The sequence below is a fragment of the Papio anubis genome, chromosome 10 (assembly GCF_008728515.1).
Source record: "Papio anubis isolate 15944 chromosome 10, Panubis1.0, whole genome shotgun sequence".
In the NCBI taxonomy this organism is placed as follows: Eukaryota; Metazoa; Chordata; class Mammalia; order Primates; family Cercopithecidae; genus Papio; species Papio anubis.
In genome coordinates this window covers 79,698,349-79,724,158 of record NC_044985.1, presented here as the reverse complement: position 1 = coordinate 79,724,158, position 25,810 = coordinate 79,698,349, and the positions used below count along the sequence as shown (strand labels likewise).

Below are 25,810 nucleotides of genomic sequence, written 5' to 3'. Positions count from 1 at the left end.
TGGTTAAATGGAGGAACCAGTTTTAGTCCCCAGATACCTTCTTTTAAAAAGGGCTTCCATATTTATAGATTAGTAAACCAAAAGCATACAGACAGCTTTACCCAAATCAAGCACTAAGTGCAAAAGAGGATCTTTCAAGAGACAAATAACAAGGCTGATAAATTTCCTTTTTATAATTTGTGAGCTACAGTGGTCCAACATGTCTAAACAAAAACTTCATTCAGAACATTTTGAGAACTAGATTGATTCTTGTCAGGATTTTGAGCTGGTCTTAACCTGAACAGTGGTGGCAGAGATTAGTTTGCTTAGTTCTCCCATCTCAGCACTCAGTAGAATTGGTGACATTACTGATTATTGTGAGAATTACTCTAAGAACTCAGTCCTGAGAGCCACATTCTTCTTGCTTGACAGGGATCACGATAACTGACAAATACAAAGGAATTGTCCTTGCCAATTTTTAAAAAAGTACTTTCCTTCCATAATTCTGGCAAGATACTCACCCAAAGACAAATTTAGAAACAGGATTCTGCAAATCAGAGGTTGACTCCAGGGGAGCTATATACGGCGGCCTAGCGGAGGCAATGTAGCAAGTCGGAAGAGCCTGATGTTTGTATATTTCAACGATGGCTTTTGAGATTGAAGTGAATGGACAGTGAGATAGAGGATTGAAGAAGGAAAGCTGGCAGATGGTAAAGAGTGGAAGGTGGATGACTAATGTTTAGGCTCATCTCTGTCTCGTGCTGCTGCTGTGAATCCCTCAATGTCTCCTGGCCTGCTCATGTGGACTATGACCCTCCATGAAGCAATCCAGTTAACCTTGAACTTTTGCCAAGAATCTGAAACTCCTTCTAAACATCTGGGAACTGCTGGGACTAGTTCTTTTGGCATCAGGTTGGCAGCCGCTAAACCTAGTACACCTTTATATCTGTTGGTTATTGCCTATAGAATAAACCCTTGAGGCAATCTTGTTTTTTTCTTGTACTCTTTCTAAGTGCTTTTTGCTTCTGAACCCCCTAGTACTGTACTGGCTTTCAAATCTTATCACTGTACCCTTAGGCTATGAAACAAAACTAGGGCTTCAACCCATTTTCAGAACTCTATTCTTATCTCCAGGTCTTTAATGAAATTTGTCTCTCCCTCGAGCCTGTTTCTGTGTAGGCTTTTCCATTCTTTCAAATTTGGGAGATGGGGTCTGCAACATTTATCTTCTGTTTTCCACTATGAATTCCTACGAATCTTAGGCTCATAGCATCTCCTCTCCTTGACTCAGCTTCATTTGTTGAAGACATTGGCTCACAGTTCTCCCCTCCACTCTGCTACTTCAGCATCCATGGGAACAGCCATAGCTTGAGGAACTTAGTTCCTTGACCTTCCATGGCAAAGTCCTTCACTTCAGTCCCCACTTGTGTGGGCACACTGGGGACATTCTCAACACCTGGAATTGCTCCACTTCTGAAATCACAGAGACAATACCCTCACTCCTTCACTTTGTGTTTTGAGAGTTAGTTTCTCCCACTATGTCACCCTCTCTGAGACCCTCTCCATCCCATTCCCTTTCTCCGTATTTAACAGTCCTTTCTTCCTCTACTCATTATTTTAGTTTCTGTGATTTTTTATTTCAACTTCACTCTTATCAGCTTCTTCATTCTCTTGCTCTGTCCTCCTGTTATACCAGCCTGGGAAAGACACTGTGTGTTTGTCTTCTCTGAACCTAAGTCTGGTGTGTTGAAGACCTTTGGAAAGGGGTGCAGAGCCAAGTGGATTGTCGCTGGCGCTGATTCAGAGGCTTCAATTTCAGCTGAGCTTTTCCTCTATTTAATCACTTTTGTTCTCTCTCCATTTCTGCCACATAGTTATTGAAACTTCTTCCTCCTCAAATTTTTGACCATCCCCTGCCTCCTACCTTTCCTTTCATTCTTGGAAGGTGATTTTGCTTTCTATACCACAGAGAAAATAAAATTCATTTTTTTTTGGGGGGGGAGGGATGTCCCCAACTATACACAAGCAAGCTTTAAACACCCATATTTCCACTCATCCTTCCTCCTCCTTCCTTTTACAAGGTGTTCTTACAAGATCTCTCCGTCTGAAATTAATCCTATCTCTTTTTACTTTTTTCTCTGTCTTCATCTTCTCCCTTCCTATTTGCATTTAAACACAAACAAAACTTTCCTATTTGAAAAAATATAGTGCCTCTCTCCCTGAATCCTTTTAGTCCCCAGTCTCTCTCTCTTGTTCATAACCTAAACTTTCTGAAGATTGTCTATTCTGGTGGTCTCCCTCCTTTCACTCTTCAGCCTCTGGAATCTGGCCCCAAATCCTCCCACTGCATTGTACTGAAACTCCTTTGCCACATTCACCAATGACTTATTTGGCACTCTATCCAATGGATACCTTTAAATCCTTAGATTACATATTGTCAGAAGCTTTTGATACTGTTCTCTATATTCTTTTTCCTGAAATATTGTTTTTCTTGGTTTCTATGATTCTATACTCTGAGTTCCCTGTTATCTCTAGCTAACTTTTTCTCAGTTTTCTTTGCAGGATCCCCCTCTATCCAGTTCATAAAGATTGTTAGTGTTTAGGTTTTAGTTTTTTCTTTACTAGGTTCCTTGCTGTTCTGTCCCTACACACTCCTCAAACCATTTCATGTATGCTCATGGATTCAGATGTCATTTATATGTTAGCTTCAGATCCATGTCCTTAGCCCAGGAATTATCTTCTGAGCTCTGACCAATACGTGCAATGTCTACCAGCCATATACACACTTCCATGTCCTATAGCTATCTCACACTCAACGTGCCCAATGCTGGACTCATCACTTTCTCTGTAAAGCCTGTTTATTCTTCTCCTTTTTTTTACTCAGTGAATAATACCACCATCCATTCAGGTATCCAAAGCAGTAAAATGATCCTCAACCTACTTTTACTTTAAACATCTACTACTTAATGAAGTCATCTCCCGCATATCTCTTGAATGTATCTGCTCCATTCCTACTGTCATTGGCTCAATTCCAGCCATCCTCATCCCTCACTGTACTCTTGTAATAGTCTTCTAACAGGTCTCTCTGTTACTGCCAGTCCCACCTACCTCCTATCCTTCTACCATGCTGAAATTAGGGTGGTTTCTGTAAAATGGGAATATGTTCCTGTCATTTTTCCTTCTTTATTTTTGGCTTCAGTTTTCCTCCTCTTATTTTAAGGATATTTATAACAAATTTCTAAAATTATGGTAAAACATATATAGCATAAAATTTACCATTCTAATCATTGTCAAGTGTACGATTCAGCAGCATGAAGTCCATTCACATTGTGGTACAACCATCACCACCATTCATCTTCAAATTTTTTTTTCATCTTGCATAATTGAAACTCTGTACCCATTAAACATTAATTCCCTCATTCCCTTTCTTGGCCCTCCCTCTTCCAGTCCCTGGCAACCACCATTCTAATTTCTTTCTATATACATTTGGTTACTCTACCTATCTCAGATGAGTGGAATCATACCGTATTTTTTTTATTTTGTGACTGGCCAATTTCAGTTGTCATAATGTCTTCAAGTTTTATCTATGTTGTAGCAGATGTAGAGATGTGGCAATGTGTCAGAATTTCCTTCCTTTTTAAAAGGCTGAATGTATATGCTACATTTTGTTTATGCATTTGTCTATCAAAGGACATTTGGGTTGCTTCACCTTTTGACTATTGTGAATAATGCTGCTATAAATATGAGCATATATATATGTTTGTGTCCCAGCTTTCACTTCTTTGGATTTGTACCAGAAGTGGAATTGTTGGATCATAAGGTATTTCTATTTTAATTTTTGGAGGAACTGCCATACTATTTTCCATACCAGCTGCACCATTTTACATTCTCAGCAGTGGTGCACAAGAGTTCCAATTTCTCTACATCCTCATTAACACTTGTTAATATTCTGTACATTAATCCTTCATCAGATTTGCAAATATTTGCTTCCATTCTGTGGATTTTTTTTTTTTTTTGGAGATGGAGTCTCACTCTATTGCCCAGGCTGGAATGCAGTGCACGATCTCAGCTCACTGCAACCTCTCCCTCCCGGGTTCATGCCATTCTCCTGCCTCAGCCTCCTGAGTAGCTGGCACTACAGGTGCCCGCCACCGCGCCTGGCTATTTTGTTGTTGTTGTTGTTGTTGTATTTTTAGTAGAGATGGGGTTTCACCGTGTTAGGCAGAATGGTCTCGATCTCCTGACTTCGTGATCCACCCGCCTTGGCCTTCCAAAGTGCTGGGATTGCAGGCGTGAGCCACCGCACCCGGCCTGTGTGGACTGTCTTTTTACTGATGAGAGTATTCTTTGATGCACAAAGGTTTTTTATTCTGATGCAACCGGATTGTCTATTTTTTCTTTGTCGTTTTGGTGTCATGTCCAAGAAATCACTGCCAAATCCAGTGTCGTGAAGCGGTTCTTCTAAGTTTTCTTCTAAGAGTTTTATAGTTTAAGACCTTACAGTTACATCTTTGATCAATTTTGAGATAATTTTGTATAGAATGATTTTAGGTAAAGGTCCAACTGCATTTTTTCCGCATATGGACATTTAGTTTTCCCAACATCATTTGTTGAAAATAAATTGTTAAGGTCACTATAGTTTTGTAGTAAGTTCTGAAATCAAGAAGTGTGAGGCCGGGCGCGGTGGCTCAAGCCTGTAATCCCAGCACTTTGGGAGGCCGAGAGGGGCAGATCAGGAGGTCAGGAGATCGAGACTATCCTGGCTAACACGGTGAAACCCCGTCTCTACTAAAAAATGCAAAAAACTAGCTGGGCGAGGTGGCGGGCGCCTATAGTCCCAGCTACTCGGGAGGCTGAGGCAGGAGAATGGCGTAAACCTGGGAGGCGGAGCTTGCAGTGAGCTGAGATCCCGCCACTGCACTCCAGCCCAAGCGACAGAGCAAGACTCCGTTTCAAAAAAAAAAAAAAAAAAAGAAGTGTGAGTACTCCAACTTTATTCTTCAATTTCAAGATTGTTTTGGCTATTTATGACCACTTGAGGTTCCTCGTTAATTTCAGGATGGAATTCTGCCATTTCTTAGCATAAAACTTTTCAGTGGAGGTCAGTTGCTTTTGACATCCAAACTCCTGCCCTTTTATAGGGTCCTTTAAGATATACCACCTGCTTATCACCTCAGCTTCATCTCTAGACTGGCTCCAATCCCCTTTACCCAAAGCTACTCCGTCAACCTTTCAGAACCATTTTCACTACTTCCAATAGCTATGCTCTCTTGTCTCAGGTCTTCGTATGTGACCTGCTTTTTGCCTGGCATTCTTCGCCTGGCATTTCTTCTTCCTTCACATTTCAGCTTCCACATCCCTTCCATACCCTCCGTGAGAAAAATAGCTGGTGCTTTATGTTCTCCCTGAGGACTGCCATTCCTAGCACCGTCTCCACTACATGCTAAGTGCTTGCTTGGACACCCCCCTAGCCTGTGGCTAAAGAATTATGTCTTGGTCACATCTGGGCTTAGCACACCACTTTTCATGTAGTAAACCATCTGTGAATGTTGGTTTCAAGACTTGTTGAAAGTTTCCTTTACTGGTATTCTTCCAAAGGATAGTTTTCTAGAGAGTGAGAAGAGTCAACAGCACAGGGGTTGGAAGCACATGAATGATGAAAGGTGTTTACTGGCTCCTGCCTTTGCATGCTTTGTTCGCATTATTCCACTCGCCCACATTAGCAATGAAATTTGTAATCATTTCATTCCGGTGTTTCTCCGAGACCTCTGAGGGGTTAAGGCAGCGGTCCGGGCACCCAGCTCAGTTAGAAGGAGGGTGCGGAAGTGTGAGGATCTACTTCAGTAATCAGAGGATATTGGAGGGACCCACCCAGTGTCCTTGGTTGTTCAACGCACACCTTAGACCTCACCACCCTAGCAGGGGCGCCCCGGAAAGCTCCTCTTGCGGGAGCGCGCTTCGGCTTCCGGGTCCAGCCCCAGAAGCAACAGATAACCGGAAATGGAACCTGCGCGGGCCTGTTGCTTAGCAACAAAGGCTGCCGGGACGCTAGACGGCCCTGGCGCAGAGGGAGCTGAGACCGTCGGCAGGTCCTGGCGTGCAGCCTCTATCGTTCTAGGGGGTGCTGCGGCAGGAGCGACCCAGAAGCGCCGGTGAGGCCAGCGCGTCCTCACAGCCATGAGCAGTGAGCAGGTGAGAGGGCTGCTCTTTGCCAGGCTCGCCGCCGCCGCGACGCTTCCCAGGCGTTTCAGAAGTGGTGGAAGCCCGTCCTGCCCACCAAACTCCCCAGCTGTGACTCCGCGGTGTACAGCTTCCTTCACTCCACTTATGGCCTGGGTTTCTGAGCGCTTTCCGCGAATGCCCTTATACGTTCCTTTCCCAGCTATTCGCCCTTGGTCGTCATAACAACCAAACCTAGCAGCCCAGTGGCGCGCCAGCAGGGGGAGCCACAGCCCAGAGCACCCCCAGAATGCTAATAGAGGTGTGCTTGGGTGAGAGGCGGCTATGCGAGGAGTTGCCACGGGTTTGGGTTCTAGGGTGGGAATCGAAGCCAATTCCTAGCCGTGTGACTTTGGGCAAATCTCCTAGTCTTTCTAAACCTTGATTCTCCCACCTCTTACGCAGAGCGGGGGAAACACCAGACACCAGAACAACTTTTCTTCTTTCTGAGGTTGTTGTCAATTTCAAATAAGAGACCATCCCATACCATAACAGTATTATACTATACATGAAAGGCCTTGGTAAGTGACAAATGGCACTTCTTAAGATGATATTCCATAGTATGTGATAAAATATATATTTTGCAGTAGCTGCTTTTCTTTCTCTTTTTTCTCTTTCTCTCCTTTTTCTTCTAAGAATTCTTTCTTTATTGACTTAAGAGCAACTAACAGAAAGAAAGGCAGAACGATGGTCAATTGTCTTAATATCAGCACAGCATGAGAAGATGTTAAGCGTGGGCATTATTCTGGCTAACTAGAAAACAACCCTAGCTTTCTACGTAGTGATGAATAAGGAAAAAGACCCTATAAACCTCGTGGAAGAAAAACAGTTGTTTTTAAGCCTGCAAATTTCATTTAGCTTTTAAACAATATTAAACTATAATTATTTCTTTTTAATTGCTTTATAATGCTTTTTTCGGTAGTGTTAGAATTTACTGTGGAAACGGTATTAAGACGGATTTAGTCTCCTATCCGTTGAGTTGTACATTACTCACAGAATTATGTGAAGATCCTAATTGGTTAATTAATCAAATAAGTAATTAATACCTGAAATGCCCAAGAAAATTTGGTTTGAGCCTTTTTTTAAAAAAATAAGTGTAACTTAAGAACTGAGAAATGGACACTTTGGTTCATATGCTAAAGTATAATTAGTATTGGTATTAATAATAAAAGAGTAAATGAGCAAGAAAAAACAAAGAATTCAGATACAAGTAACCAAAAACACTGAGCAATTGTTTAATACATCTTACTAGTAATTTTTTTCTATGTGATATTAATGTGATCAGATTTAATAACATTTGTTATCGTCACCATTATTATATATTGAGCAGCTTCTTTGCTTCTTGCCCAAATTTAGTCTTTGGTCAGATCTTGAACCATATCCTACGTTGTTAGAGTTTAAAATACACTTCTATCACATTTCCAATGGTATTTCTCAATGGCTATTTTTCACAATTCCCCTAACTTACCCATCTACAACTAAAAAATATCCACTAAAAACCAATCAGCCGTTAAGTTCTAAATTTTACTTCATCTTTATAAAAGTAGTGTTGGGAAATGACACCCTAGTCTCTCACTCCCCCTCCTGAAAGGTTGTGATTTACTGAAGAGGCAGCGGGATCTTAAAAGAATGGACATGATTTCCATTTTCCACTTACTGTTTTTGAACAGCAGAGGGCCCTCTATCACTGTTTTGGTTGATTTGTAATTTAAAAACTAATCTTGAGACTTTCATTTATGCTAATTTAGAGTATAGTTTTCCTTTGGAAGGATGAAAGTTTTTATATCTTAACCTAAAACAAACAGAATGGATTAAACTTTTGGAAATGCCATTTTTTATGTGACATTTACTTGTATATTCATTCAGTTTGAGAAAGTGAGCAGGTGGTAAAATCGTATTTGCTGAAGGAGATTTTAACATATTCATCTCATTAGTGGAAGGTTGAGAGTGACATGGAATTTTTCAGGAATAGCAGTCTGGGCTTTTCTCTTAAATTAGGTATTTAGAAGAAATATAAATCTTTTGCAATTGCTCATTTCATTTTTAAAATGAGTTAAAACTTTAAAAGGCATTTTTAGTATCAGTTGAAAAACTTTCAGAGGTTTAAAAGCACAAATATCCAAAGACCAGGAAGCTCCCCACAGATATACTACAGACTGTGGGCAGAAAAGAGGAAAAAGCTGTCGGTCTTTTTCTACCCCAGCACTTTTTCTAGTTATGGAATCAAGTAATTTGTGTTTATACGATGTCATGCTCATTCCGTTTTCCTTCATCATGTTTTAAAGTGTCATTGCTTAAAAAGGGGAAAGAATGAAAAAAGTTGGATATGAGACCAACAGCATGGTGATAACTTTAACAACCACAACTCAAACATGCGACAATTGACAACTATATTTAAATCAGTACTACTAAATTTTGAGAGGTTTTTGTTGATTTAACCAGACACATTTATAGATTCTAGTCATTTGATCAGGATAGTTAATATTTGAGCTATACCAGGTTTATGACATCTCTTCCAGTAGTCAAGTAGGTGAAAATCAGCGAAGTAAAAACAAAATGCAAAGCCGAACTATTTAAGGAAGACCTAGACTCTTTAGCAATTTTAAGTTTAGAATGTAAAATTATATTAGTCAGAATCCTAACAGAAGACAGATGGCATACTCAAAAGGACTTAACTGAAGAACGATTATAAAAAGACCATTTGTAGAGGTGTCGGTAAGGTTAAGGGGACCACGAGGGATAAAGAGACACTCAAGGATTAACAGCAGTAGGACCGTAGGATGCCATTACCATGGTTAGGCCTGATTGGTCATTGAAACTGAACATTATTCTCAGACCCTGATGAGTGCTAGATACTTTGAATGGTAGCTTCCTGACAGGAGCTGAGGTCTGGAAGAATTCAGCCACTATCAGAACTACAGAGAATAGGAAAGACTGGGAAACAAATATCCTAAACTTTCTGTCCTCCTGCTCTTCAGTCTCCTCCTGGTGACTTTTCTGGTTAATCCCTATCAGAAGTCAGAGAACTGAGGGCACAGATGATGTCCATCTGTAGAATTCAACCTCCCAGGCACAGAGCAGGAAGAAGAGGGTAAAGACTTGATCTGAGGCAGAGTACAACCATCACAGATATTATTATAAATGGATGCAATCTTCATAGACAGTTCCCTGTCCATAAATCAGTTGGATTAACAGTTGTTGAGGTCCTAAGATGAATTTTTCATTTAAAATATTTATACCTAAGAATAAATCTAGAAAAGACATATGACACCCTTATGAAGACTACTACAAAATGTTTCTGAAGGATATGCTCCCAGAATCTGAATAAGTAAAAAAATATATTGTGCTCAAAAGAGAGAAGACTCAGTATTCATTGTGTTCCTGTCATTGTCCTAAAAAGTTTATGCAATGTAGATCCTAAATTTCACATGGTAGGAAAAGGTCAAGATTGTTCATGATAATTTTTAAGAACAGTAAAGTGGAGGGAATTGCCCTACAGATTTCAAGACCTATCAGGAATCATAGTAAGTTAGGCAATATAATAATTGGGTTTTTTTTACAGATAATAAACCAATGGAATTAATGGGACAAAAACAGAGATGCACATATATATTTATGTTATATATACACACACATATATGTGTGTATATATGAGATACATGCCTAAGAATTGTGTGTGTTTATACTAAAATACATGCCCAACGAGTTCGCTGAGACATCTTTTGTAATAGAGAAACATTGGAAATAAGTTAAATGTTCATTCGCTAGGGAATGGAATGGATACATTGTACTATGCTCACAGAATACTATACAGCTGTGAAAATCATTGAGAAACATGTATTAATGGGGATAAATTTCAAAAACAATATTAAAAAATAGCATGTTGCAGAAGGATACAAATTGTGTGTGATGGCATTTATATAAAATTAAAAACATGCAGTAACAATCTTAGGTTGTTTGACAATCATATGTAGTAATAAGTGTAGTAAAAATTTGCTTAGGAATGATAAACACAAAATTCCAGGATGGCAAAGAATTGGGTTGAAGATACACAAGTGTTCATGATATTTTCTGTATGTTTGAAATATTTCCTAATTTTAAAGAGAATGAGACGTGAGTAAATATAGATAGTGTGCACAATCTTGGTACAGGAAACAGATAAATTAATTGGGTGATAATTGGAGCGGAAAGCACAATCAAAGAAGGTTTTCCTTTTCTTTTTATTTATATTTATTTATTTATTTATTTATTTAGAGATGGAATCTCGCTCTGTCACCCAGGCTGGAGTGCAGTGGTGTGATCTTGGCTCACTGCATCCTCCACCTCCTGGGTTCACGCCGTTCTCCTGCCTCAGCCTCTTGAGTAGCTGGGACTACAGGTGCCCGCCACTATGCTCAGCTAAGTTTTGTATTTTTAGTAGAGATGGGGTTTCATCATATTGACCAGGCTGGTCTCAAACTACTGACCTTATGATCCGCCTGCCTCAGCGTCCCAAAGTGCTGCGATTACAGGCATGAGCCACCGCACCCAGCCTCTTTTCTTTTTAAAAATAAACATTCTTGGAGCTTCCAGATAGCTGAACAGAAAACCCTGAGCCAGGAGTCATGGCAGCCAAACCCAAGCTCTACTACTTTGGTGTCAGGGGCAGGATGGAGTCAGTCCTCTGGCTGCTGGCTGCAGCTGGAATAGAGTTTGAAGAAGAATTTATTGAAACAAGATAATAATATGAAAAGTTGCAGAAGGATAGACACCTGCTTTTTGGCCAAGTGCCTTTGGTTGAAATTGATGGAATGATGCTGACACTGACTACAGCCATCCTCAGCTACCTTGCTGCTAAGTACAATGTCTGTGGGAAGGACCTGAAGGAGAGAATCGGGATGAACATGTTTGCTGAGGGCACCCTGGACCTGATGATGATGATGGCACTGGCCCACTGAGGAAAAAGAGGAGAACCTTGCTCAGTCATGAAGAAAGCTAAAACCCGGTACTCAGCCATCTTTGAAAATATTTTGAAAGAACATGGAGAGGATCTTCTCGTTGGCAACAAATTCAATTGGGCAGACATACAACTGTTAGAAGCTGTTTTAATGGTAGAAGAACTCAATGCTTCTGTTCTTTCTGACTTCCCTCTGCTGAAGGCATTTTAAACAGGAATCAGCAACATCTCCAGAATTAAGAAATTCCTACAACCTGGGAGTCAGAGGAAGCCGCTCCCTGATACCCAATATGTTGAACTAGTTAGAAACATTCTGCAGTTCTAGTGGCAGCTGGTCACATGATGGCAAGAATTAACGATCCAATCGCAGTATCAGCACAGGCCTTCTGTAGTGGATAATAGAAGCAAACTGTAGATCCTAGGAGGAAAGTGTCTAAAAAGAACCAAACTGGTCAGGTGCAGTGACTCATGCCTGTAATCCCAGCACTTTGGGAGGCTGAAGCAGGCGGATCACCTGAGGTCAGCAGTTCGAGACCAGCCTGGCCAACATAGCGAAACCCCATCTCTACTCAAAATACAAAAGTTAGCTGGTGTGGTGGCACACACCTGTAATCCTAGCTGCTCGGGAGGCTGAGGCAGGAGAATGGCTTGAACCCAGGTGGTGGAGATGGCAGTGAGCCGAGATTGCGCCACTGCATTCCAGCCTGGGAGACAGAATGAGACTCTGTGTCAAACAAACAAAAAACAAAAACTAAACCATGCTGCCATTAACAGCAGATGCTGATTAAATGTAACATAAAAACAAAAATAAAAATGAACATTCTTTATTTGAATGTTGATGGGAGTTCTGTAGTATAAAGGGAGGCATTGCTAATTCAAGGAAGAAGGGATTATCAGAAAAGCACTGTCTTCAATAAAGTGAAAGGAGATGGAGGGATTGGTCTGTGATCGTAGGTGCGATGGTGTCCCCAACTGCTTGTAGATGAAGGATAGAAGAACAATAAAGGTGTGATTGTAAGTAGGTCTGTAGACTTAGTTACAGGGAGATGGAGGCATTCTCAAGTATTAAAATGATGATGTGTGAAAAACTCTGGAGATAGGTCATTACAAAACTTAGGACACCAAATTTATTAGAAAATCTCAAAAGTTTTGAATGTCAGAGATTAGTAATCATGCACTCAAAGTGAATCCGGTGGGACTGGAGATGTGATTTTCCTCGAGCAATATATACCTACTTGGCTACAAGCATAGAGAAGGTAAGTAGTTGAATTCCAATGGGATTATGGTTTAGTTAAGTATGTACCAGAGGGAGTTGAGGGTATTTGATAGGGTGTAGTTGTGACTATGGACTGTAGAATCTAAACTGGGCAAGGAGGAAGAGAAGATAAGAGGGAGATAGATACTGAGAAGGAGCTTTGATATTAGAGGTCTCAATCAAAACAAAGAAATATAGGAGGGCGTCAGATCATACTTGCTGGGAGCAAAGGATGTGGTGATCAGAGAAAAGAATGTTTTAAAATCAAGATTTCACAAGAGCTTCCATATTTAATGATAAGATCCTAGAGGGGTTGCCATGAAAGTGGTTGGCAGAGATGAAGCGGAAGACAAGGTTACAGATGAGGAGGTTAAGCAACTGAGAGACTAGGCTGTTAGGTAGATTTAGTCACATGTATATTTTTAAGTCATTGAGATGATGACTAAGAGTAGAAGCTTTTTTTTTTATTGCAAGTAAGTACAGTGGAACTCAAACTCCAAAAAATAAAACAGATTTTTCTTTTTGGTTTGCTGAACTGGAAAGTCTAAGAGAATGGACATCAGAATAGATTCAGGTATGTAACAGACACATGATATAATCAAGATTCTTTGTCCTTTCCTTCTTCATCCTCCATTCTTTCTTTTTCTCCACCTGATCTCTCTTTCCACTCTCTGCTTTCTTTCCAGTTCCTTAGACCATGCTTATAATAATAATGGATATTGTGAGATGTTAGATCCAGGATATATATTGTAGGTAAAGCTCAGAGGGTTTGCTAATGAATTAAATGTATGATATGAGAAAAAGGGAGGAATGAAGGATGGTACCAGGGATTTTAGCTTAAATAATGGTGTTAATAGTGATACCATTTACTGAGTTTAATAAAATATGGGGAAGTTCTGGTAGGGTTTGTGGGAATTTATTGATCAAGCAATATTTTGGACACGTTAAGTTAGAGGTGTCTATTTGACCTCTGAGTGGAGATAGCAAAAATCAAATATAGGAATGGGGACCTCAGGATAAAGGTTAATCCTGGGGAGATAAATTTGGGAGATTCCAGTATATGGATAATATTTAAAATATTTGGACTGGATCGGGTCAATTAGAAAGGAAACATACCTGAGGACTGAGGGACGTCTATCACACGAAGATCAGAACATGAGAAGGAACAGGAGAAATAAGATCGAGAGGTCTATTATACATCATGATGACTAGACTTCATAAAAATATATCCTTGAAAATGCTATTAGAGTAGATTTTAAGTGCTCATACCACAAAAAGTAAGTATGTGAGGTAATGCACATGTTAATTAGCTTGATTTAGCCATTCTATGATTTATATGTATATCAAAACACCACATTGTACACCATAAATGTATAGAATTTTTATTTGTAAATTAAAAAATGAACTTAAAAAAATGAGAAGGAATTGGCAATGAAAAATTTAAAAGTGTTCATTAGGAAGTTAGAGCATAAAAAATATAATCGTTCTGGAAATTGAGTGAAGACAGTATTCAAGAAGGAGACAGTGATCAACTGTGTCAAAATACTGTTAAAAGATTGAGTAAAGTGAGGCCTGAGAATTTACCACAGGACTTGGCATTGTGGAGGTAATCAGACCTCTTGATGAGAGTGGTGTGCAAGGATTAAATACTTCACTGGAGAACATTCTGGAGAATTTGGGAGCAGAAAAATCGGGCAATTGCTAGAGGGAATATAGGATTAAGGCTGATACTTTTTCAGATGGGATTTTAACATGTTTGCATACAAGTGAAAATAATAGAGAACAAAAGGCACATTAGAGAGAGAGAGAATTTCAAATTGCTGCTGCAAAAACAATGTCCTTTAGTAGTTGAGTGAAAAAATGTATTAAAGGCCAAGTAATAGAAATAAAAGTAAATACCACCTCCGCCTTTATAGGGGAAACAACAGCAGAGATAAGCAGAAAATCTTTAGACTGAGAGAGAAAAGAGAGATTATCTATGAATGGAGGACATGTACATTGAAAATAAACCTCATTACTTTGGAAAAGAGAGTTTGGGAGATAATGGACAGACCGTGAATGGAGTACTTTTTGAATACTCTGCTCCAAGCTATCTCTCTTTATTGAATGGAAACATAGTTTTAATATTAACCAGAATGTTTATTTTGTGAGAGCAGAGACTACATTATAAATGAAGTCCTCATCTATACAATAGGCACAAAAGTGGTACAACACTACTTATTTTATAGAGTTTTTAAGAAAATTAAATGAGATATAGATGTCCTAGAACAACACTTGGCACTCAATGAAATAAATATAAAGTGTACTATAACCAATGTAAATAATTAATAATGAGTATTATGGGTTAAATGGTGTCCCCCCAATTCATACATTGAAATTTTTACCTGCTGTATGTCAGAATATGACTGTATTTGTACATAGAGCCCTTAGAGAGATGATTAAGTTAAACTGAGCTGGTGATGGTAGGCTCTAATCCAAAATGACTGGTATCCTTATAAAAAAAGAAATTTGACGTGACAGAGGGAAGATGATATGAAGACATAGGGAAAAGATGGCCATCTTGACAAAGAGTGAGACCTCAGAAAGCACCAACCCTGTTCACACCTGGATCTCAAACTTTGAGAAAACATATTTCTGTTAAGTCACCCAGTCTGTGTACTTTGTTATGGGAGCCCTAGCAAACTAATATAATGGAATAATTTGCATGTTTTGTTTTTTTGTGGTAAGTCTTCATAATCTACATTTCAACACAGCTCACTTCAGAAGGGCCACATTTCAAGTGATCAGTAGCTATAGGGATCTAGTGCATAGGACAGCACAGCTCTAAAGAAGAGAGGAATAGCAGATCTAAGGAGCAGCCACTCCATCTAGGTCTAAGGGAGAGTGCTCAAGGAACAAACTTGGAAGATGTTGTAGTGAAAAATGTAGTAAAAGCCAAGTAATAGAAATAACAGTAAATACCACCCCGGCTTTTATAGGGGAAACAACACCAGAGATAAGCAGAAAATCTTTAGACTGAGAAAAGAGAGATTATCTATGAATGGAGGACATGTACATTGAAAATAAACCTCATTATTTTGGAAAAGAGAGTTTAGGGGATAACGGACAGACCGTGAGTGAAGTATTTTTTTGAATACTCTGCTCCAAGCCATCTCTCTTTATTGAATGGAAACATAGTTTTTGTTGTTGTTTGTTTGTTTGTTTTGAGATGGAGTCTCTCTCTTTCGCCTAGGCTGGAGTGCAGTGGCACAATCTCGGCTCACTGCAAGCTCCCCCTCCCAGGTTCACACCGTTCTCCTGGCTTAGCCTCCTGAGTAGCTGGGACTACAGGTGCCCGCCACCATGCCCGGCTAATTTTTTTTTTTGGGGGGTATTTTTAGTACAGACGGGGTTTCACCGTGTTAGCCAGGATGATCTCGATCTCCTGACCTCGTGATCTGCCCACCTTGGCCTCCCAAAGAGCTGGGATTACAGGCATGAGCCACTGTACCCTGCCAGAAACATAGTTTTAATATTAACCAGAATGTTAAGGGAGCAGAGACTCTCTGCTCAAAGAGAAGAGCCATCCCTTTCCCAAAGCCTTTAGATTTAAGACCTCGTGGGAGAAAGTGTGACTGTGGCCCAGTGGATGGAAAAAATATTTGCTGAGGAGATGCAGGTCTGGGCTAGGAGGTGAAAACCACCTGCTGGGATCCTGAAAGTTTGAAAGGAAGTCTTCCCTCTGTGATGTAAGTGAAACTTGTAGAAAGCTGCCCACCGGGATGCTGGTGAAACTTGCTGGAGGGTGTCTGCCTCTGAGTCAGCCTCACACCATAGATTGACAAGGATGCTGACTGCTGGCAGCCACACCATGGGAGCTATGAGAAAAAACACTGGAATCAGAAAGAAACCTCTTCCTCTTACAGTGCTTCTTGGTACCCATAACAATATGCTGGTTATCAAAGGAGAAATGTTATAATGTCCTGTTACATATCCCAAAGGAGGGCAAAAAAGGCAGATTTGGAGCTGAGAGGCAATAAATTGACAACGAGCCAGAAGCACAACTCATGTTATCTGCTTTATAGATCAGATTGTCATTTTCTACAAATGCTTCCTCTCACCTAGATGAAACTTCTACCATGGAATTATTCTCTACTGCAAAGGAGGTTAGCACTTTTCTCTCAAGGTTACTGTTAAGAGGTTCAAATGTTACTTACAGCAACTTGCCGGGGGAGAAAAACCAGAATACATATTCACCTTAGGAAGTAGACCATCCTAGGAAAAAAATGAAGTTTTAGTTATAGAGAAGGGAGGTGGGGCCAAGTAAGTTTTGAATAAATTAGATTCAGACAGACTCCCAGAAGATATGCCCAATTCCCCATTAAATTGTCTTGGAACCCTCATGAAAAATCAATTGCCCATAAATGTTTGGGTTTATTTCTGAACTCCTATTTCCTTGATTTCTGTTTATCCTTATTCTAGAACAATGCAGTCTTTATTACTGTAGTTTTGTAGTAAGTTGTAAAATCTGAAAGTGTGAGTCTGCCAAATTTGTTCCTCTTTTTCAAGATTGATTGATTATTCTTGATACATTTCCATGTTAATTTTATGATCAATGTGTTAATTTCTACAAAAAAGGAAGCTGGGATTTTGATAGGGATTGTGTTCAATCTGTAGAATATTTTCAGGGTGTATTGCATCTTAACAGTATTAGTCTCCCAATCCATGAACATGGGTTGTCCTTTTATTTATTAAGAACTTTAATTATTTTCAATAATGTTTTATGGTTTCATTGTATAGGTCTTACACTTCTTTTGTTAAATGTATTCTTAAGTCTTTTATTCCATTTCCTGCAATTGTAAATGGAATCGTCTCTTAATTTCAATTTTGTATTAAATACAATTGATTTTTAAAATACTTATGATTACTGTTTTATTATAAGGGATATACATCAGGAAAAACCACATGAAGAGACACATACGGAGAGGCCTGGGAGGGTCCTGGGTGCAGAACTTCCATGCCCTCTCCCTGTGGAATTGGGATGCATTGCCCTCCTGGCACATCCTACATTCATTTGACTTTTGTGCATTGATCTTGTGTCCTGCAACCTAGCTAGATACAAGAACTCATTGACTAGTTTTAATATTTTTTGATGAATCATTTAACGTTTTCTGTATACAAGATCATGCCATTTGTACAATATGTTTTAGAATATTTTGGATGATGTGTGCTCATAATAAACACTGTAAAATTTGGTTGAGTGAATCAATTTTAGCATTAATGGAGTAAACAGTTTTGTTTTTTCATGTTTTTCATACAGGATAAATCGTCCAGCAAAGAAAAATCCAAGATACCAGTAAGATTTCTACCACAGCTGTCTATGGTAATTTACCAATATACCATCATACTCTATTCTTTTATAATAATGTTTGTTTACTACTTTTCAAACTTGAAAGTAAGTTACTGAATTTCTGATTTTAAATTTTATACAATTTTAAATTCCATTTGATTCTTTTCTGATGGAGAAATTCTATGAGGTACATAGCTTAGAAAGAATAATATCAATAAAATAACTATAGGTTGTAATTTTCAAGTATGTACAGAATGGTTGGGTACAGGTTAGATTTTACAGAATAAAATTTGCTGTCTAGGTATGTTGATCTTAATGCTGTTGAGTTAAACTATTATAACTATTATAACTTCTACAGTTGAGTTTAAGTGGAGTTTCAATTCAAATATTATTTGTTTTGAAACATATTTTAAGAGCGCAGCATAAACTGTGTAATGGAATCTGGACTGCTTTATGCAGAGATGATTCCTAATATTTTGAAATTAAAAAACGTGGATGAAAATTTTAAGTGGATGATCTTGGACATTTCAAAGTACATGTTTTAATTGTGTACCTATTTGTATTGATAATACCAAGATTACCAAAAGTTTCTACAAAATAGAATCAAAGCTTTTTCTTAGTTCTGCAAATAAGTATTTATCTTGTTTCTAGTTTATAAGTAAATCTGAAATAATAGATATTTTCTCTTTTAAAAAATTTGACAAATTTTAAAATTGAAAAAAATGGTATTAGTTTTTTTGGTGTGTTAAATTTAAATGTACATGCTGAGTAAATATTCAGTGGCTGAGTTGAATAATCTCTTCTAGCCAGCAAGGCATGTAATTGTCTAAAATGCTTTTGTTGGCTGATTTAAAACCTTATATTGTGCTCATATTTGACTGGCTCTTGTAATTTTCCTTCCGTATCCTTGTTTTATGTCTTTTAAAGAAATTAGATTTTTTTGTTTTTTTTTGAGACGGAGTCTTGTTCTGTTGCTCAGGCTGGAGTGCAGTGGCCGGATCTCAACTCACTGCAAGCTCCGCCTCCCGGGTTTACGCCATTCTCCTGCCTCAGCCTCCCGAGTAGCTGGGACTACAGGCGCCCGCCACCTCGCCCAGCTAGTTTTTTTGTATTTTTTTTTTTTTAGTAGAGATGGGGTTTCACCATGTTAACCAGGATGGTGTCGATCTCCTGACCTCGTGATCCGCCCGTCTCGGCCTCCCAAAGTGCTGGGATTACAGGCTTGAGCCACCGCGCCCGGCCAAGATTTTTAAAGAGATATTTAAAAACATTCATTCATTAAAACATTTTTATTTGAATATTAAAGTTTGTTCCTGGGTATAAGTTCTCCAGCAGTAATTAAGACGTAGAGTGTGGGTATAAGTTCTCCAGCAGTAATTAAGACGTAGAGTGATTTTCATTATAGACCTTCAGGCTTCTAGAGGTGAACGCTGTAGTTGAAACCGGCACTGGTGGCTCTCAGCCCCTGTGATCTGGTGACCTGATTCTCACCCTTTCTGCACACCTCATTCATATCCCTCCCATGAGTCTTCAATCTTTTATGGAACAAGATTAGAGTTGGACAATGAAAGGGCAGATGGAAATGAAAGAGCACTGACTTACATGTTTTCCTAGCCTATTTTCCTGTGCACGAGGTATGTGAAACAAGGGCTTGTGGGCACGTAGTGTATTTGAGAAGCTATAATAAGAGATTGAGGAGAGTAAAACTAGGAAGAAGGAAAAGCCATACAACCATGGGCTATCAGTAGGCAACTGGTATGTCCTGCCATGACCTTTGAGCTTATAGAATGCTTCCTGGAATTGATCACCTGAGGAGGGTCAAGGAATAGCATTTATCTGTCATCTTTCATCCTGTATTGGTGAAAGATTGTTCCTGGGGATGTTGACTCCCATCCTCTCTGGTTGCTCATGTGTGTGAGCAGAGTGGGCTCTTTCTAGAGTCCCATACTATAGCAATAGAGGATTCCCACTGCAGAACGGAAAAGACATTTTCTTTTTTCTTTTTTTTTTTTTTCCCAGACAGAGTCTCACTCTCTCGGCCAGGCTGGAGTGCAGTGGCATGATCTCGGCTCACTGCAACCTCCACTTCCCGGGCTCAAGCAATTCTCCTACCTCAGTCTCTCGAGTAGCTGGGATTATAGGCGTATGCCACCACGCCTGGCTAATTTTTGTATTTTTAGTAGAGACGGGGTTTCACTATGTTGGCCAGGGTGGTCTCGAACTCCTGACCTCAGGTAATCCGCCCCCCTCGGCCTCCCAAAGTGCTGGGATTACAGGCATGAGCCACTGTGCCCAGCTGCAAAAGATATTTTCTTGTATGAGAAGTTAGTACAGAACTCTTTGCTGCAGCCATATCCGGAATCCAAGGTGAGGCCAGTAGGATGTGAGGCATCATTTGCCAGATGATTTTCTGACACATGTGTGGCTCCTTGTCTTGGTTAGCTAGAGAAGCACTATTTGTAAAATGTTCTATGAGATACATATTCTGCACTGCAATGTAAGAAGGAAACAAAGTCCTCACTACCTTTCTTCACCTAGAGTGGTGATGAGACTTGGAGAAATAGCTCAGCAACAGAATGGACGATGCAGAGATCTTAAAAAGTCAGGGTGGTGGCAGTGATAGGGTGGTTGTATAGGAGGCTTGGGTTACATAGGGTGTTTTGGATATTTGTAGTGACTCCAGTACGATAGATGTCATTCAGATTACCTCTGTCCCTGATGTGAAAATTCCAAGGCACTTGGACTAGACATCCCAGAGCCGTTCCTCTCTGTCATCTATAACTGCATTCTTCTCAGGCCTTTGCCACACCCTCATTCTCCCCAAAGGGAAGGCTTCAACTCTGAGAACACCTATTGCACCTGTTAGCTTGAAAATGTTGTGCTCATATTTCCCTTCGCTTTGTGTAGCCCAATGGTAATTGTAGAAACCAGAACCATTTGGGTTACAGCATTGTATATGTATGAAACAGTCCCCTAATCTGGTGCTTGTATTTCAGAAAGTACTGTCTGAAGCTCTCATTGCACTCTTTCCTTTCTTTTCCTTTCCTTTATTTTATCTTTAGTTATCCTTTTCTTAGGGCATGGTTAACCATTTTGTAATTTTTTTTTGAGACAGGGTCTTGCTGTGTTGTCCAGGCTGGAGTGCAGTGGTGTGATCATGGCTCCCTGTAGCCTCCACCTCCTGGGCTTATGTGAGCCTTACCAGTAGCTGGGACCACAGGCATGGGTCACCACGCCCAGCTAATTTTTGTATTTTTGGTAGAGACAGGGTCTCACCATGTTGCCCAGGCTAGTCTTGAGCCCCTGGGCTCAAGTGATCCTCCTGCCTTGGCTTTCCAAAAGTACTGGGATTACAGCTGTGAGCCATTGTGCCCAGCCTCACCATTTTATAATTTTCTAAGATAAAGCTAAAATGACTTTAAAGTCAGTTTTTCCATTGTATTAGTTCCTTCTCATGCTGCTATGAAGAAATACCCGAGACTGGGTAATTTATGAAGAAAAGAGCTTTAGTTGATTCACAGTTCCATATGGCTGGGGAGGTCTCAGGAAATTTACAAACATGGTGGAAGGGGAAGCACCTTTCTTCTTCACATGGTGGCAGGAGACAAGAGGGAGAAGAATGAGAGCCAAGAAGGGGAAGCCCATTATAAAACCATCAGATCTTGTGAGAACTTACTATCACAAGACTAGCATGGGGGAAAGTGCCCCCATGATTCAATTACCTCCCACCAGGTCCATCCCATGACACATAGGGATTATAGGAACTATAACTCAAGATGAGATTTGGGTTGGGACACAGCCAAACCATGTAACTCATCTCTATAAGACTGATTTAGTAGGCGGAGGTGGGGTGGGGTGAGGGGTTAGGAGAACAGTAGAGGTAGGTGTACACATAATTCATATATCAGAATATATATTGTTTATTTAAAGATAGGGTCTCTCTCTGTTGCCAAGGCTGGAGTGCAGTAGTGCATTCTTGGCTCACTGCAACCTCCACTTCCTGTGCTCAAGCGATCCTCCCTCCTCAGCCTCCTGAGTAACCAGGACCACAGGTGTGCACCACCATATCCCGGTTATTTTTGTGTCTCTTTTTTGGTGGAGATGGGGTTTCACCATGTTGCCCAGGCTTGTCTTGAACTCCTGAGCTCAAGCAATCCACTCCCCTCTGCCTCCCAAAGAGCTAGGATTACAGGCATGAGCCATCATGTCTGACCAAAAATAGTTTAAACAACAAAGAATGCTCTGCATCTTCAAAGGAGAGTACTTACAGTTGGAGTTAAGAAATGAAATGTAAACTTTTTCGATTTTGGTCTTAAAGAAAGGGCTAGATTTTAATGAGGAGATATTTTGGAACCTATTGGTGGCTCTGATAGGGTAATACTAGCTGACCAAACAAATGGAAGTCGAAATCTCAGAGACTTAACCCAACAAAGATTAGGCCTTGCTCACATGAAGTCTGACAGGGGTCAGGTAGTGCTCCATCTTATAACTGTGCCAGTGGGAACACGTGGGCTCCATGGGTGTGAGATAGTGGTGGAGGAGGCACACCAGCTCTTAACCGCCTGTCCCTCTAGCTCTTAACTGTGTTTCCTGTTGTGCTCACATTTCACTGGCCACACAAATCATATGGCTACACAGTAGCTAAGAGAGGCTGGAAAATAGTTTGGAGTATATTGAGGAGGGCTTTGGAAACCAAGAAGAGTTGTGTCTACTTCAATAAGGGGCTTGAAAATGTTTCTGAACAGGAGAGCAGTATGATCAGAGCAATGCCTTAGAGAGGTAGAGGCGACCTTTTGTTACCAACATTTTCTGTAAATCCAGGCCCATGTCTCCTGTTGCCTGTGTCATTCTTAAAAAGCTGCTAAACTAGCCTCACTGCTGACTCTAGTCCCCTGCTTCTCATGTATCCTGTTCCTATCATCAGAACCATTTATGAAATAGCCTTTTGTATGTCTCTGCATCATAAACAGGATAGCAATATAATTTATCATCTAAACTGAGATGCCATTGAGAGTGAAAGTTCTACTAGTTATGCTTGGGCAAACTGAGACTAAAGGTGTAAACTGGGCCTGTCTTCAGCAAACTGAGACTAAAGGTCACCCTAAAAGGAGACTGCAATGGCTCTCTATTGCCAGCCTGGCCAGTCAAGCCCCGAAACCCATGTCCTCCATAATATAACAGCACCCACTTGTCTAGCTCTAGTTTGTTCTTCTCTTACCTTTCATTCAGGTTCCTACTCAAACATAACCTTTGCAGAGAGGCTCTCACAACTCCCTCTAACCTAGCACTTTTCCACTCCTTCCCTCTCTATCCTTTCACACTGTTTTATTATTCTTCATTGTACATACTACTTTCTGAGGTTACATTATGGATCTGTTCGGAAATAACTGTCTGTACCTCCTCTAGAATGTGTACTCCATAAGCGGAGGGACTTAGTCCTTTCCACGACTATAGACTAAGTATCTTAAGTAGAGCCCAGCACATGGTAGGAGCTGGTAAACCGTTGTTGAGTTAGGGAATGGATTACCTTCCCCATCCACTCTAACGCAGCCTCAAAGCCTGCCATTGACATTTAGACTCCAATTCTTGATGCACCCTCTGACTTCGGTAAGCTTTTTGCTGTTCTTCTCTGTGGAGATCCAGGTGTGCTTTAAGGCTTAGCTTCCACCCTTTTTCTTTTTGAAACGTTCTTAGAATACTCTGCTCCACATCCTGTCCTACATGGAAGCACACTTACAAGAGCTGGCGAGTTTTGATTGGTGAGTGTCAGTAGTTCCTAGGTAGAACTTGTGATCTTGGAGTGATAGTTAGGCCCTTGCAGTTTTGGATTGGGATTATGAGACAGTGTATCAGGCAATTGTTCTTGTATATGCAGCTAGCTGTCCTTCTGCTACTAGCTGTCCTTGTGATAGCTTCTGTTTAGGCAAATTGTGTATGAGAACCCTCTCTTTGTGATCTTTTTGGCTCCATTTTGTCAGGTTTGACACAGTGACTCCATTTTGAACCTGACAACTTTCACATCACCCACCAGGATGCCAGTGAAACTTGCTGGCAGGTGTCTGCCTCTGGGTCAGCCTCGCACCACAGGCAGGGAAGGTGCCTATGGATGAGGATGCTGACTGCTGGCAGCCACACCATGGGAGCCATGAGAAAAAGCACTGGAACCAGGAAGAAAGCTTCTTCCTCTTACTGTGTAACCCTTTAGTACCCTTCATGATATTATGCTGGTTATCAAAGGAGAAACAGTTTAGGGTTCTGTCAGATTTCACAAAAGAGAGCGAAAAGGGTAAATTTGGAGCTGAGAGGCAATAAATTGACAACTGGCCAAAAGCACAACTCATATTATCTGCTTTATGGATCAAAATTGTCATTTTGTTTTCTTTTTTCTTTTCTTTTCTTTTCTTTTTTTTTTTTTGTTTGAGATAGGATCTCACTCTGTTGCCCAGGCTAGAGTGTGGTGGTACAATCTTGGTTTATTCCAACCTCTGCCTCCCAGATTCAAGTGATTCTCTTGCCTCAACCTCTCAAGTAGCTGGGACTACAGGTGTGCACCTACACGACTGGCTCATTTTTGTATTTTTAGTAGAGACGGGGTTTCACCATGTTGGCCAGACTGGTCTCGAACTCCTGACCTCAAGTGATCCACTCACCTCGGCCTCCCAAAGTGCTGGGATTATAGGCATGAGCCACCACACCTTGCCCAAAATTGACATTTTCAACTCAACAAATGTTTCCTCTCACCTAGATGAAACTCCTACCATAGAATTTTTCTCTGCTGCAAAAGAGATAGCAACACTTTTCTCTGAAAGTTAATGCTAAAAAGCACAAGTGTTATTTATGGCTATTGGAGGGTGCATTAACCTGAACACATATTCATCTTAGGAAGTGGACCATTTTGTTCTGTCAATAAGGACAGAAATATTTTAGTGATAGAGAGGAGAGGTAAAGTTGTATAAGCCCTTGACACTAACCAGGATCAGATAACTTCTCAGAAGATGTGATACATAAAAGGTTTTGCATACTTTTTAAAGCTTTCTGATAAATATTGCTGAATATAATTTTCCTTTATTTTCTTGCTCTAATGAAAATAATTCTGAGACAAACCTGAGAATTTTAAAAGCAGTAAAGTATATCTTTGAATATGTTGGATAATACGTACTTTTTAAATAGTCTTTCTGTAAAATTTGGTTTAGTTAATCAATTTTAGCACTAACAGAGTAAACACTTTTTTCCCCTCGTATTTTTCACACAGGAGAAATCAGCCAGCAAAGAAAAGTTCAAGGCACCAGCAAGAGCTTTACCACAGCTGTCTATGGTAACTTATCCAAATATATTCTCATTGAATTTTTGTGCTTCAAAAAATGTTTATTAGATTTCTAACTTGAAAATAAGTAAGTGAATTCCTGCTCCACTTGATTCTCTTCTGATGGAGAAATTCTATGAGGTGTGCATATTAGGACAAATAACTATCTTAGTAAAGTAACCATAAGCTGTAATTACCTTTATGTGTAGAATATTTCAGTATTCTGAATGAACGACTTGCCAAGATGGGTTAGCAGGAGGAGTATCAGCATTGGAGTAAATAAAAAAGGGCTTGGGGTAAAGCTTTGCCTCTGATGGCTCTGTGCCCTTTGGGGAGTCACTTATCTCTTGAGCCTCAGTTTCTGAGTTTGAAAATGAGCTGAGTTGATCTGATTATCTTCAAGGAGATGGCTCCTTCAGCAGAAAAATGCCGTGCTACAAAGTATTTCTTAGATCTTGGAATCTTTTTTCATTATTTTGACTATAAAGTGTCATTGTCTTGTGGAAGAGGCAGTTAATAGGCATTTTCAGTTGATAAAGCCCTGTACAAGTTAGATTTTAATGTAATAAAATTTATTGTCTAGTAATTATGTGGAATTTAATGCCACCAAGTTACACTCTTGTGACTCCTGAAAGTTAAATTTAAGGGGAGGGTCAATGCAAATATTACTATTTTTAAAAAACTGATGAAATATACATAACATAAAATTTACCATTTTAACCATTTTTAAGTATTCAGTGGCATTTAGTGCATTCACATTGTTGTATAATCGTTACTACCCCTCATCTC

At 39.9% G+C, this 25,810-nt stretch overlaps 1 protein-coding gene across 3 annotated transcripts in view; it reads left to right on the top strand.

The window, feature by feature from the left end:
• Positions 1 to 5,808: 5,808 nt before the first annotated feature.
• DNAH7 (dynein axonemal heavy chain 7) overlaps positions 5,809 to 25,810 on the top strand; it is a 340,785-nt gene continuing 320,783 nt past the window's right edge. The window contains exons 1-3 of one of the 3 annotated variants that reach the window (XR_004176604.1): positions 5,809 to 6,171; positions 17,689 to 17,751; positions 24,971 to 25,033. Coding sequence is in view for 2 of the 3 variants with exons in the window: in XM_009182666.4 (XP_009180930.4) it covers positions 6,157 to 6,171; positions 17,689 to 17,751; positions 24,971 to 25,033 (141 nt within the window). In the remaining variant the exon portion in view is untranslated. Of the gene's footprint in view, positions 6,172 to 6,203; positions 6,720 to 17,688; positions 17,752 to 24,970; positions 25,034 to 25,810 lie in introns of those variants that run through there. The other 2 variants (XM_009182666.4, XM_031651428.1) reach the window with 2 other exon arrangements.